The sequence below is a fragment of the Chionomys nivalis genome, chromosome 22, assembly GCF_950005125.1.
Source record: "Chionomys nivalis chromosome 22, mChiNiv1.1, whole genome shotgun sequence".
Classification (NCBI taxonomy): Eukaryota; Metazoa; Chordata; class Mammalia; order Rodentia; family Cricetidae; genus Chionomys; species Chionomys nivalis.
This window is the reverse complement of record NC_080107.1, coordinates 11,829,248-11,843,750: the sequence shown is the minus strand read 5'-3', so window position 1 is coordinate 11,843,750 and position 14,503 is coordinate 11,829,248. Positions and strand designations below refer to the sequence as shown.

Here is a 14,503-nt window from a genome sequence, read left to right as displayed (position 1 = left end):
TCAAGCAGTTGTAAATCCCTCCTGGGCAAGAAGTCAAGGACACAAGAAAGACGTCGTCCAGAAGAAGCTCACAGAAGCTGACAAGAAATAAGTGATCTGGTGTCTAGATTAAACTTTTTCAACCCAACGCAAGGATTCTGAACGCAAACATGCACACGGCTTTTGGCATTTCCAGAAACACGTTCATTTACAAGAAGTATAGTTCATATGTGCTTTAAGAATGCCTTGGCGGTCTGAGGCTTGAAAAACAAACTAGAGCTTCTGAGAGCCTGGCGTCCTCATATACAGCATCAAAATCACATATTAAAATCAGCAGATTTCGTATACAAAAGCAGGTCGCAATTACACTGAGTTGTCTGCGGCCCGAGGGGAGAAGACGGTGCCACCCTGAAACGGTTGGCCTTTTGAAGCCAAATGATGGATACATCAAGACCTCCCCTGACTGGCGTAAACTGGAGAGGAGAAGCTCCCTTGCAATTTACTAACATTAACCTTAGGCGCCCTTTCAAATACAGGACACTCACCTTACAAGCTAACTGTGTTAATTATAGCTTACAAAGCACTCAAGTATCTCTGAGTTTCTACTAAGGTGGGGGGGGGAGAAGGATTATCTCAAAAAATCATAACAGGAACAAATTTTGTAAAAAGTCTAAAAACGATAAAATGTAATCTGTTTGAGTGATGCTAGTTTTAAAAAAAAACAGATTCATTGATGATTTAGATTCAAATGTGTGTGTGCATACATTTTATTTATCTGTTTGTTTCAGCACTGGGCCTGGAAACTCATTCCCATAATCCAAACACTCAAGAAGGCTGACGCACATAACCTGCCACAGTTCGAGACCAACCTGTGCTGACTAGCAAATTCCAAGTCAGTGTAGGATACAAACAAAAATCAGATAGATAAGTAAATAAATTGCAAAAATGAACATTGAGCTTTTGGGTCCGGAAAGATGGCTCAGAAGTTAGGAGCACTTACTGCCCTTCTAGAGAGTGTGTGTGTGTGTATGTGTGTGTGTGTAATTAAACACACATATATAATATATTGTATATAATATATACATATAATTAAAAATAAATATAATTTTTAAAAATTGTGATGTATTACAAGTAGTTTTTGTTGTTTTGTTTTTTGTGTGTGTGTGTGTATGTGTGTGTGTGTAATTAAACACACATATATAATATATTGTATATAATATATACATATAATTAAAAATAAATATAATTTTTAAAAATTGTGATGTATTACAAGTAGTTTTTGTTGTTTTGTTTTTTGTTTCTTTGAAACAAGGTTTCACTGTGTAGCTCTAGTTATCCTTGAACTCACTATGTAGACCGGGCTAGCCTTAAACTAGGAGATTATATAATGTAACAAGATCAAACCTTTTTTTTTTTTGAGTATGCATACCAAAACTGAAGTCACATATCTAGAAAAACTTCTTTTTAAGCCAAACAATCTGTGGAAATCAAATCTTTTTGCATTACTGTGCTTTCGGTAAAAGCCCATGCTGGGTACTGTGCCTGAGAACCAATGAATAAGGCACACGATCATTAGGAGGATGGACAGTAAAACCAGAGTCAGTAAACCCCAACCCAGTAACTCACTGGGGAATTTTAGCAAAAAATAAAATTAAAAAAAAAAAAACAAAAAACAACTCAATTGGGCACGGTGGCACCTGCCGTAGCTACTTGGGAATCAGCCTGGGCAACACCAGTGAATCCATCTCTAAATGAGCAAATATTTCTGTTTCTTCTCTGACAAGTAGTTATAAGCAAAATACCTGGCCCGCTGCTGCGGGAAAAGGAGACCTTCAATACCAAAGTATTTGGAAATGGGAAAACACAAGTGTTGAAGCCACCTCTCTGAAACAGGAAAGGGGAGGGGCACAGTGCCCTCCTACTGACTTTCCTGCTTTTACTCAAACACGAAGAAGGCGAAGAAGGCGCTATTCTTCTTAGGCTTCACTCTCTCCAAACTGAGCTTGACCAGGCGGGCTGCCGGCAGATCAGCTGTGACTGCTCTAAGAGGTGTCTCTGCATAACCAACACGCGGCTGTAATGCTGTAATAGGAGTCCAAACAAATGGCCTCTCCATGGCCGTTGCATTTGATATGAGCCCAATATTTTAAATTTTAACGTCCTTCCAATATCATTGACTCCAGAGATGTTTGGTAACAAGAGATATCACATAGAGCGCTTCCCATGTGGAAAAACGAAGTATGGGGACAATAACGGAGGACATTGTGTACCAGGGCGAGAGCTGAGAGCGTGAAGCTAATCCTCTCGCTGTCCACTGCTGCTGCTCATGCTTCCCACGGAAGCCAAATTTAGTCAGGAATGCGTGCCCTTTCGCTGCACACGCCGTCTGCATGAGGAGCGGAGGCCACAGCACACCTGACACCCGAAACTTGTACGACTGTGGGATGTGGGAGCAACCTTATTTTGATACAGAGTCAACTGGGAAGAACGCCTATTCTATCATAAATGTCTCAGGGGGAAAGGAAGAGTTTTCTGCACGTATGTGAAGCAGCGTGTGGTGTCTCACATCTGTAAACCTCACTCTCAGAAGACTGAGTCAAGAGGATTATGAATTTGACTACAGAGTAAGTTCCAGACAAACCAGATCTACACAACAACCTCTTGTCTCAAAAATAAATGAACGAAAAGGCCAAATTGACTTTTTAACTTTAAGAACTTCACTAAGACATAGAAACACTTAAAAATAAAAGTTAGTGAGTAATATAAAAATTTCCAAGATTACTAAAATCATGTGTTTTAAAGAAAAGTAGTTCCATCCATTTAATTTTATTTGTTTATTTATTTATATGTTTTGGTGTATATATATATATATATATATATATATATATATATATATATATATATATATTTTACATTTATTTAGCGAGTGCCTCAGGTGGGTGCAGGAACAGAACTGAAGTCACTAGGCCTGGCAGGAAGCATCCTTACCCGCTGCGCCAACTCACCAGCCTAGTTTTAGGTCTTTTGGGGCAAGGTCTTGCTAGGTCAAGGTTCAGTCTGGTCTCAAACCTGTGGTGCCAATCCTGCTTCAGCCTCCTCGGGACAAGAATTTCGGGTGTGAGATACCACAGCAGGTTTATGGGGTGCTGGGGGCCAAAGCCAGTACCATGTGCTTCGCAGGGCAAGTACTCTTCCAACTAAATTACGTCCCCAGCCCCTCACATCTGGGTTTAATATAAATATTAAATTTACATATATAACCTTCAGATTCATCAGGAACAAAATCTATTCGAATTTTGCAAACAAATTATTCAGAATCCTGCCTTTCTTGCACAGAATGCTTCTGTAAATGCCAGTGCTTATTTTTTTTCCTACTTTGTATATGTATTAAAAATAGAAAAAAAAAGATTTCAAAATTGGACTTGCAAGATGCTTCACTGGATAAAGGAGCCCGCCACCTAATGACCGAGGCCAATGGCCTGAGTTCAAACCCCAGAACCCAGGTGGAGGTGGAAGGGGAGAAGCCACGTCACAATAATAAATTAATTTTTTAAAAGATTGTGAAACTTAAAATGCCTATGCTTACTCTGTCCATTAGAGCTAGTCCTACTTTGAGCTAGGACAACACAATTTGTAACGGATGGGGAGAAACTCAAACACCTTGTAAGAACCGAAACTAGTCCTACGGCTTCCAAAATCAATTTCTCTTCAGAAGGATTGGAAATCTTGAAAAAAAAATGACCTCAGAGAATCCAATAACTGGTACCAGGAAGCTTCCCAGGGGAGACTAAGTTGAATAATTCATTTGTATTTTTCTTTAAATAAATACTTCAGTCTCTTGTTCTAAGTAACCATGGAACATACAGGGAGCAGGTATGTTCATAAGCCTGGACAAAGTGTGTCTCTTTGATAATCAAGGTACAGTTCCTAGGGAGATAGCACACCTTGATGTTGTTAAGATTTGATTGACAACCAACATTCTGCCACAGAACAAGAAAGTCTTTTATCTTGAGTGGGTAGATGTTGACAAGATCAGAGAGAGAGACATCAACCAGATGCAATGAATGAATCTAGCCTGCATCTCATTAGTTTTTAATATATATGTGTTTGGGGGTGGTTGTTGTTGTTGTTTTGTTTTGTGTGTGTGTGTCTGTGCTCACACATGTGCCCAAAGGGGACAAAGACATCAGATCCCCAGTAACTAGAGTTACAGATGTTGTGAGCCACCTAACAAGTGTTGGGAACCAAACTCGGGTCCTATGCAATACTAACAAGTGCTCTAAATCACTGACCCATTGCTCCAGCCCCACGAAAAGACACTTTTGGAGCAGAAGAGTGATTCTGAACGTACTAACAGTTTATAATTAAACTATTATTGCCTTCCTGGTCCCAGCTAAGCACCTGACAGTTCAGAAGGAAACAGCTGCTGCCTGTCACAGCCACCACAGCTCTCCAGCCTCAGGCTGTGACCACACATCTTCTCAGAACTGGACAGGCGAATTACCACAGAGGCTGGTAACATCTGCACATGGGTATCTTCTTGGGAAGACATGCAGATGCACATTTTAAGAATGGACCCGATGACTCACACATGAGGATAAGCAAATGTTAACAGCAGAGTCTCTTTCTGAACTTGAGCCCAGCTACCTAGACTTAAGATGCGTTCACCAGGAAAAGGAGTCTTCATCCCTATGCAGAACAGAGACAAGGCACTGAGCTTGACCCGGTTCTTCATGTATCAGGTGACTTTAGCGGTCACCTCACTCAATCTTTTAAAGACCCTGTCTGCACTGAGTGTTTCAGCCCTTAGACAGCGAGAAAATAGACTCCAAAGGCAGTCTGCATTCCTAAGGCACATTGAAAATGTGGCAAATGAGAATTCAAACTCAGGTTGGAAGCCAGGTGTAGTGGTCAGTGCCTAGAACCCAACCCGTGGGAGTGTGAGAAAGGAGGATTTAGAGTTCAGGATTGGCCTGGGCAACAAAGTGAGTTCAAGGTCAACCTGGGTTACCTAGTGAAATCCAATTTATAAAAGCAAAACAAACACACAAAAATGAAAGTCCAAACTAAACCAAACACACAAGATGTTAAAAAGCAAAACAAAGCACCGAGCTTACAACACCCATGTTGGCTGCAACTGGATTGATTCTGAGGCCTCCTGCGTGTCTTTACCTAGTTAAGATACTCTATGCACGAGCACTGCTGACAGATGGCGGGAAAGGAAACCTCAAAGTATCAGCGTCTACTCAAAGTGGCCATCCACAGGAAAGCATTGGAATGGAAAAACCAGTTTACGTATCAATAGGATCTACTTAATATTATCTACTTATAATATGTTCTGTTGAAAATATAATTTCAACCATTCCAATGTGAAAGGAAAAGAAAATGCCTTTGATGTTTTCTATCTTGCTGCTAAGAATGAGAAGAAATCTAACTTCTTGCATGACCTAGACACAAAGGCCTGCTGGACATGGATGTGTCCTTCAGCCCCACCTCTTACTGGGCCTCTCACTCACGGATGCTTCAAGCCTTTCCTTTTTAGCTATGGAACACAGCAAAAACCATTTTCTGCATCTGAGCCCCATAGACATGAGCCCTGTGCTCAGAATCCTTTCCACCGCTTCACCCTGAGTGTTCAGTTCTAAACTCTAACACGCTCTCAGGAGCCATGGCCGAGCTCTTGAATGTGGTGAACAATAGGGCTCCTTTCATCCTTCTCTTTATTTCCTTATTGTGCTCGTCAGGCCTGTAGCCATCTCTTTTTGTGGGTCACTCCTAGAAGCTGGGGGTCCAAGCTTAGGTCTTCGTGCCTCTGTGGCAAGCACTTCGCTGACCGCCATGTTCCCAACTCCTTAATCTCTCCCTTGGAATGCTCCAGAAAAGCGCCTCCCACACTTCTCAACATTGGCCAGGAGGATCCTTTGCTAAAGCCTGCTTAAGTCCCTCCTCAGCCTTCCTTCTAAAGCAAGTAAACAATGGAGCACGTAAACACATATTAGTGATCACGAAACCCTAAGAAACCCATTCTTGCTTTACATCGTTACCTTCCACTTACTCTTCAATTTAAATTAAACAAGATAGAGTCAGGATGTCATTCAGGGGTAGAGCACGCATCCGGTGAGATCCGGTGAGAGCAAGATCATGGGTTCAAAGCACAGTGAATGAATGAATGAATGAATGAATGACACAGAAGACCAAAAAGTGTACTTTCGTGCATTATACAGCCATTATTGTCCACTAATGAAGAAAAGAATAGAAATCAGAATATTTGAATTCTGTATCTCAGCAAACTTTGGTCTGGCATGCATAGTTGTATAGTCTCAATGTGTGTTGCTTTCAGCATACGATACACCGATAAATAAACACAGAAAAATCTACCAACTGAAAAGAATTAAGAGATCTCTTTAAGATGGAAAAGAGTTGTTGCGCTATTACCCACTGAGCCATCTCTCCAACTGGCTTTGTCATTATTTTAAACACTTAATTGAGACAAAGTTTTTTCATATAATTCAAGCTGCCCTGGAACTAATGGGCCTCAGGCTCCTGAGTACTGAATTATAGGTGTATGTTGCTATATTCAACTCTCAATTGTGTCCTAAAATTTTAAATTAAATGTTTTCTGAGTATGTGTATGTTGCAGACTATTACTTTAAGTAGTCAAAGATGTGTTGCATTTATTTATGCTGTATTTAATGATGTAGATATGTGTTGCTGTTTCACCTTCCCTACCTAAGGCACCTGAGTGGTCTAATAAAAAGCTGAACAGCCAACAAGGAGGCAGTAGAGGGGTAGGCGGAACTGGTAGGCAGAGAGAATAAGTAGGAAGAGGAATCTCGCTCAGGAGAGAATGAAGGAGAAAGAGAGGGAGATGCCCAGGGCCAACCAGGCAGCCACCAGCCAGCAGACACAGAATAGGACATACAGAAAGTAAGGAAAAACCCCAAGGCAAAATGTAGATGAAGAGAAGCAAGTTAATTAACAAAAAGAAAAGCTAGCTAGAAATGATCATAAGCTAAGACTGAGCGTTCATAATTAATAACTAATTTCCTCTTGATTTGAGAGTCAGTTGGTGGCCAAAAGAAAGTCTGTTACATGTGTACATGGATAGTATACGTGTATATGTGTTCACATGTATTGGACACGTGTGAATGTGTAGGCCCTAAGTTCACTTTGAGTTTCTTCTACCACTGCGCTGTAGTTTTGAGATAAGTTCTCTTGCTGAACGGAGACTCTACCTCCCCCGTAAACGGATTACAGGCTGTAGCCGTCACACCTGCCTGGCTTTTATGTGGGTTCTAGGCATCTCTGGTGCTCACCCACGGATGGCAAGCCTTTACCCACGTAGCCATTTCCTCTGCCTTCTGGAGACTCTCAAATAGCAAGCTCAAATGGTACCGAACTCAAACGTACTTCAGAGTACTGCGCAGACTAGACTAGACTAGCAGAATGATGGCTAATTTAATCTTTGATTTATCGCTTTTGTGAAACCCCTACTTCAAATTCTCGTGGCACTACTTCCTCCAGCTCAATCCCTCCTGCCCTCTTCAGCGGAAGTGTTGGCTATAAATCGGCTCCTGGTTCTCTGCCCTGCTTTACAGTTAGTCCTCCTAACAAGGGTTTGTCTAACAGCCACACACTTGTGTCTATCCGAACCCGACTTTAACTTAGTGGGTCACATCTACTTAGCAATCAAGCATAACTCAGTAGCCACCCTCTCCAGTTCCCAAAACAGATGTCCCAGCCATTGACATCTGTCCTAAAAATACAAGTTTCACTGCTCTTCTAATCCTTCCGTAGTAAACAGCAAACCCAATAGCATCTGCACTAACCGGGTCCCTGGTGTTAGCTTGCCCTCCACTTCCCCAGACTTCAGCTACCCCAGGTCTTTACTCCCACATGGAGTATTTCAACAGCCTCTCAGCTGACACTGTCACTTACTTCCAATCTCCCCAAGCTTTATTCAGCACACACAATGAACTGCCAGGACTTACCACTCCAATCTGCCCACTCAGAACCCCACAGAGTCTACCTACTATCTCAAACCCAAACTTCCTAGCCAATTTTTCTAGGTAGTTACAGCACAAAAGCGCATTTTAATTCGTACCTCCTAAGTAGTTTTATCTTGAATAGTCTCAGAAAAATATAGCTGCTAAAATCTTTAATATAACTCTGTCTTTCAAAAATCACCCCATTTCAATCCCCCAAGCATGTAATATTTAAGAGTACATACATACATACATACATACATACATACACACACACACACACACACACAGATATACAAAAAGTTCCGGCAACTAGATACAATGTCTTCCTAACAGCTTTTGGCTTTCCAGGAGATTAAGTATCTTTACACTGTTTCTCTCTGGCCTGCCAATAGAGCTGAATGGAGCCTCCTGCTTGTAATACCAACACTGAATTCAAGGTTAGCTGGATACCTGGAACAAGGCTCTTTTCCCTGCACTATTCTGCATCTCAACTGATCTCTTCCATGCTTGCTTAGTCAACAAAATGAACTAAATTACATGAACTCTCCACAAAGCAACTGACTCTAATCATAGAACAAGGCTTATACTGATGTTTGTGTTCCAAAGAGTACTTGTGAGGAACGAAGGTCCTAGCACACAAATGGTGTGGTTCTATTATAATTACTAATTACTTTTGTTCCAGAAAGGATCCTCCTCTTTGCTGTTGTTGTTGTTTTTGTTTTTCAAGACAGGGTTTCTCTGTAGATTTGGGGCCTGTCCTGGAAATCGCTCTTGTAGACCAACCAGGCTGGCCTTGAACTCACAGAGATCCACCTGCCTCTGCTTCCACCCGCCAGGCAAGGATCTTTCTCTTAATACACTTTGTGAAATGTAAGGCTCCCAAGAAGCATGGTTGTACACACGTATAACCCCAGCACTCAGGAGGCCTGAGACTGAAAGATCAAATAAATTCAAGGGTACCCCTGGCACTTCTCTATGAGTTTGAGGCTAGTCCAGTGTAACAGTGAGTACCAGGCCAGTCAGATTTACATGGTAAGATAGATATAGATGATTGATAGATAGATAGATAGATAGATAGATAGATAGATAGATAGATAGATAGATAGATGATAGATAGATAGATATAGATAGATAGATAGATAAAAATAAGATAAAAGATAAAAGCTGGGCGGTGGTGGCGCACGCCTTTAATCCCAGCACTCGGGAGGCAGAGGCAGGCGGATCTCTGTGAGTTCGAGACCAGCCTGGTCTACAGAGCTAGTTCCAGGACAGGCTGCAAAGCCACAGAGAAACCCTGTCTCGAAAAACCCAAAAAAAAAAAAAAAAAAAAAAAGATAAAAATTCAAGGTTGGGCTACATGGTGAGCCTTTGTCTAAAAAAAAGTTTAAAATAAATCTCATTTTTCTAATTCTATTTTGTTTTCTTTCGGTGCAAACACTCAAACCCAGGGCCTCAAAGAAGGTAGGTAAAATTTTTAATCCTGAGCTACCCCTCTGCCTTTACTAATTCCTTTCCATAAACTACGCAGTGTGTGCTCACCTATGCAATCTCTTCCCCAATGATAATGAAGGGAACTACATGTCTCAGATAAAAGTGCCATCTATTCCGGGCGGTGGTGGTGCACATCTTTAATCCCAGCACTTGGAAGGCAGAGGCAGGCAAATCTCAGTGAGTTCTAGGCCAGCCTGGTCTACAAGAGCTAGTTCCAGGACAGCCAGGGCTACACAGAGAAACCCTGTCTCGAAAAACCAGGGGGGAAAAAGTGCTATCTAGCCTAGGTGCACTAGTAGACGATAGAATCTGTTCCTAGAATAGAATCATAGACTTTTGAAATCAGAAGGAACCTTGAAGGTCACCTTTCATTTATAGAGGGAAATAGTACCCAGAAGGAGTCTACCCAAGGTTAAGTGTCTACACAGAACCCACACCCACAATACAAACTTCGAAGAAGAAGGAGGAGGAGGAGGAACAGAAGAAGGTGAAGGAGAAGGAAAAGGAGAGGAAGAGGAGGAGGAGGAGGAGGAAGAAGAAGAAGAGGAAGAAGAAGAAGAAAAGGAAAAAAGAAAAGCTCTTCCAAAAAAACCACAATCTTTAGTAAAATACCTTAGGAATTTAAGAAAATGAAAAAAAAACTAAGCAGTTTTTTAATTAAGTCTAAATTTAACCACTGATTCTAAAAGTTTAACATGAGGTATTAGACGGCAAATACTTATGACAGCTTTTTCCTTTTCTAAACGGAGAGAAGGTTAAAATGTGTATGGTTAGCTTGCCTGCCTGTATGTCTGTGCACCACATACATGTGGTGCCCTCAGAGGCCAGAAGTAGTTGTCAGATTCCCTGGAACTGGAGATACGGGAGACTGAGTGTTGCCATGTGGGTGCTGGGAATCCAACCCAGGTCTTCTAGAACAAACAGCGCTTCTATGTGCTGAGCCATCTCTCCAGCCCTTTTCCTTATTTGTTTAAGTAATTTGTTATTATGAGGTGTGTGTAAGCATATGAAGGTTGAGGACAACTTTATGTAATTAGTTCCTCCGTCCACATACACATGGGTCCTGGGTAGAGCACCCTTATCCACTGAGCCATCTCACCAGCCTCCTTGTAGAAAAATCTGAAGTAAACAAGTTGTATCACACACACAAATACACACACACAGATCTATGGTTGCCATAATTAGAAGGGAATGCACAACTATAATAGCTATATTATTGTGTGACAAATGACATAGACATGAGGAGGAAAACTTTATAAATAATCTCAAACCATGCACACAAAAACAGTAACTCCAGGAAAACCTTTTATCAATCCCCAATATAAAGGAAATCTTTTAATCAATTGGGCGAACAGTTGGGCAAGGTGGTGTCCATCTTTAATCCCAGCCCTCAACTCTCAGGCAGGTCTCTGAGTTCAAGGCCAGCCTGGTCTACAGAGCGAGTCCCAGAACAGCCAGGTCTACACAGAGAAACCCTGTCTCGAAAAACCAAACAAGAGTACAAACTACGTCCTCTAGTCATGCTTACGGAAACACGTGGAAGTAGACTATTTCTCAAAGTTAGAGCTTGAAAAGCATAATGACGATGCTCTTTTTATTCTTTCCTTGATCCCAGTACCTGAGAGGCAGAGGCAGGCGGATCTCTGTGAGTTCGAGGCCAGTCTGTTCTACAGAGCTAGTTCCAGGACAGGCCTCAAAGCTACAGAGAAACCCTGTCTCAAAAAACCAAATAAATAAAATGCAAAAAAAAAATTCTTTAACTTACCTGTAGGAATATGTTTCTCAGCTCATGAGGATCACCTCGCTTGGTTGTATGCACCTATAAGGGTATGGGGTGGGGACGGGTTAATGCTTAGCCAGAAACCATACAATCTTTTTAGATTATAGTTTACATCTGCTAATAACGCGCTTATCTTTTCAAAGGGTATTTAGTGTAAAAACAACCCTAAAGCTTAATTGCTGATAACACCTGTCAAACTGGGGATCTGGAGCTAAGGGGTGGGAAAAATGGGTGTGAACAATCCAAGATACAGCAAATTACAGACGGTACTTCCTCTGAACTGGAAAGGGAAACCAAGCAATATAATCGTTTGCGTTATTCCACATCTACTAGCTCTACAGTAGCAACCACCAAGCTGTAAATCCAGAGAACCTCAAGAGTGGAGCAACAGGGGACGTAAAACACCCAAATTAATACCCGGGCCTAGCAGCTTTTCTTAGGGAAAGCAGTAACACATCGTCATCTCGGCGACCCTTTCTCCATCCAACCTAAACCTTGCGAGCTGCCACAAAAAACGGATACTTTCGACATCCTGCAACCTGTCACGCAAATGTCAGCCAGTGCCCTGGGCTGCACTGAGGCCCCAATGACAACACCCACCCCCTCCCCCACCGCGGATGCCTGGGTATCCCGGCTTTCCTGTCCACTTGTTCTCACTCCCTCTTCTATGCTCTCCAATTCTGTCCTCGCAATCCCATATACCTAGGGCAAAACACTCTTTTCCTCCTTCCAACCGTGGTCCTCACGAGCCCCTCCAACTCACGATCCCTCCTCCTTCCCCTCCCCCAGCCGGGCATCCTCTTCTCTCCGGTCCAAGCCCCGCATAGCTCTCCACCCGCAATCTAGAGCCCCAGGACGCGCTGGCTAAGAACCAGGCAAAGAAAGAAACGGAAAGAGGCGGGGGGCTGCACTCGGGGCCCTTGGAACGTCTCTTATGCAATAAAGGCAGCAGCAGAGAGTTGGAGTCACCTTGACCGCCATGCTGTGCTCGGAAGCCGGGAACGAGCGAGTGAGCGAGCTGGGCCGAGCTGTCAGGGCGCGCGCGCGCCACGGCCTGGGGCCGCGCCCGCGCTCCCTCCTGTCGCGGCGCCGCGCCCGTCTATATGCAAATGAGCTAGAGCGGGGCTGTGTGCACCGAGAGGCCTTGGTCGGTCCATCGGCGGGCCAGCGGGACTGTCGCGCCTCTCGCGGGGGACACCGGAGCTCCAGCCGCCGGATCCGAGGCGACGCGTGAGCAGAGGCGCCGCAGGGTCAGCCCCAAGTCCCAAGGCCAGGCAGTGGGTGTGGCTTTGGGCACTGGCTTCAGCCAAAGCAGGTTCTCTCTTGGGGCTTAAAGGAACACTTGGGGCCTGTATTGAGCAAGGTTTGGAAGCATCTGAGCGCTTGGACCATTAATAATGAGTTAATGACAACTAGTGACAAATACTGACCAAAAAAAAGAAAGATTAGAAAATACCTACTTTGCTGGGGTTTTTTGGGGGGGGCCAAGTAAGCATAACTTCAGAAATATGCTCCTGAATTGGCGTTCCTTGAAGTATCTTTAATAGCTTGTTAATAGACTCGCTTCACTTTCTTAACCGCACAGAACCTTTTTGGGATATATATAGAAAACAACTTCATTTGTCTTGGGGCTGGCACTATGCTGGCTTTCACTTCTACACGAACACAAAACAATTCATTGAATTCCCAGCTTTTCCTTAAGTCAAAATAATGTCTCTAAAAACCGCTTCTTGCCATTAAGATATTTGATGGCCAGGCAAGTAGCTTAGTTGGTAAAGTGCTTGCTTAACATGCATGAAGCTTGGGTTCCATCCCCAGCACCGCCTAAAATCAAGCTCGGCACAGTAGTATAAGGTTGGTAGTGTATGTCTGTAATTTTAGCACTTGGGAAATGGAGGCAGGATGATCAGAATGCCAGCCTAGGTCTTCAAATAAAAGAAAAACTAAAAGAAAAGAAGAGAAATAGGGAGGGGGAAGGAGGAGGCTAACTAGTGCCTAACTCCACCCTCTGATCTCCAGGGAAGCTTTATTTGTCAAAAACAAACAAGGTATCACCACAGTCACCATTATCATAGGCTGTTTGAAGTTATAAAAACTAAATAGCAATCCTAAATACTATAGATAACCACCTTGCTCACTCATACTTAAATGTTGCGGCATTTGTTATCCACTGGGCTGTTACTAGAGAATTTGTAACAAATTAATGGTGTCTGCTGTAGTATATTGCTTGTATTCTTAACCCATAGCTATGGGCCTTATATGCTAGTTTTTAATATCTTAGAGGCCAGGCAAGTGTATAAGTCCTTTATTTAAAAAAAAGAAACACAGTTTACTTATTCAAAACTGATCATTAAATGCACTCGACATTTTGGGGAAGGGGAGAAATGATGAGATTTTAATTGGTTCTTCTCATTATAGTGTTAAAATTAAGTCTACTGGATTCATAAAGTCATATTCGCCGGGCGGTGGTGGCGCACGCCTTTAATCCCAGCACTCAGGAGGCAGAGGCAGGAGGATCTCTGTGAGTTTGAGACCAGCCTGGTCTACAAGAGCTAGTTCCAGGACAGGCTCCAAAACCACAGAGAAACCCTGTCTCGAAAACCCAAAAAAAAAGTCATATTCATGCCCTGAATACTTGCATCTATCTATAAATATTGTAATATTTGAAATTATAGAGTCAAGTAAAAAACAGTTCTCCGGATACTTTGAGATCATGTTTACCCACAACCTCAACCATGTGAGGTTTATCTTCTTCCTTAAATGAGACATGCTCCTTTAAATTAAAAAAAAAAAAAGTGTAAGTAGAGATAGAAAACCAGGTTCCGACATGCGAGCGACATTGGGCTCTTATCTTATGCCATGCACAGAAACTTCCCTCAAAATATATTTTTAAAGGCTAAACATAAGACCTGCAGCCTTAAAACTCCCAGAAGAAAACACACGGGAGGACGCTCACCAGCATTGCCTTTGGCAGTAATTTCTTGCATACCAAAGCTAACGCTCAGGTTACGAAAACAACAAAATGTGGGTCTACAGCAAACTGAAATGTTTCTGTGCAGCAAAGAAAAGAAAAGAATAAAGGAAAAGGGCAGCCTACAGGATGGAAGAGAATATTTTCAAACTGTGAATATCCACAGTTCATATTGAGAAAACGTATACAACCCAGTAGCAAATATTATCACACTCAAACAGTGAATGAAAGACTTGAATAGATATTGTTCTGAAAATGGTATAAAACTGATCAGCAGGTGCCTAGAAAGGGATT

At 42.5% G+C, this 14,503-nt stretch overlaps 1 protein-coding gene across 1 annotated transcript in view; it reads right to left on the bottom strand.

Annotated features, from left to right (window-relative positions):
• Slc25a12 (solute carrier family 25 member 12) overlaps positions 1-12,483 on the bottom strand; it is a 69,202-nt gene extending 56,719 nt beyond the window's left edge. The window contains exons 1-2 of the mRNA XM_057754678.1: positions 12,208-12,483; positions 11,224-11,277 (exon numbers count right to left, since the gene is read on the bottom strand). Of these exons, the coding sequence (XP_057610661.1) occupies positions 11,224-11,277; positions 12,208-12,219 (66 nt within the window). The 5' untranslated portion in view covers positions 12,220-12,483. The remainder of the gene's footprint in view (positions 1-11,223; positions 11,278-12,207) is intronic.
• Between the last annotated feature and the right edge of the window lie 2,020 nt (positions 12,484-14,503).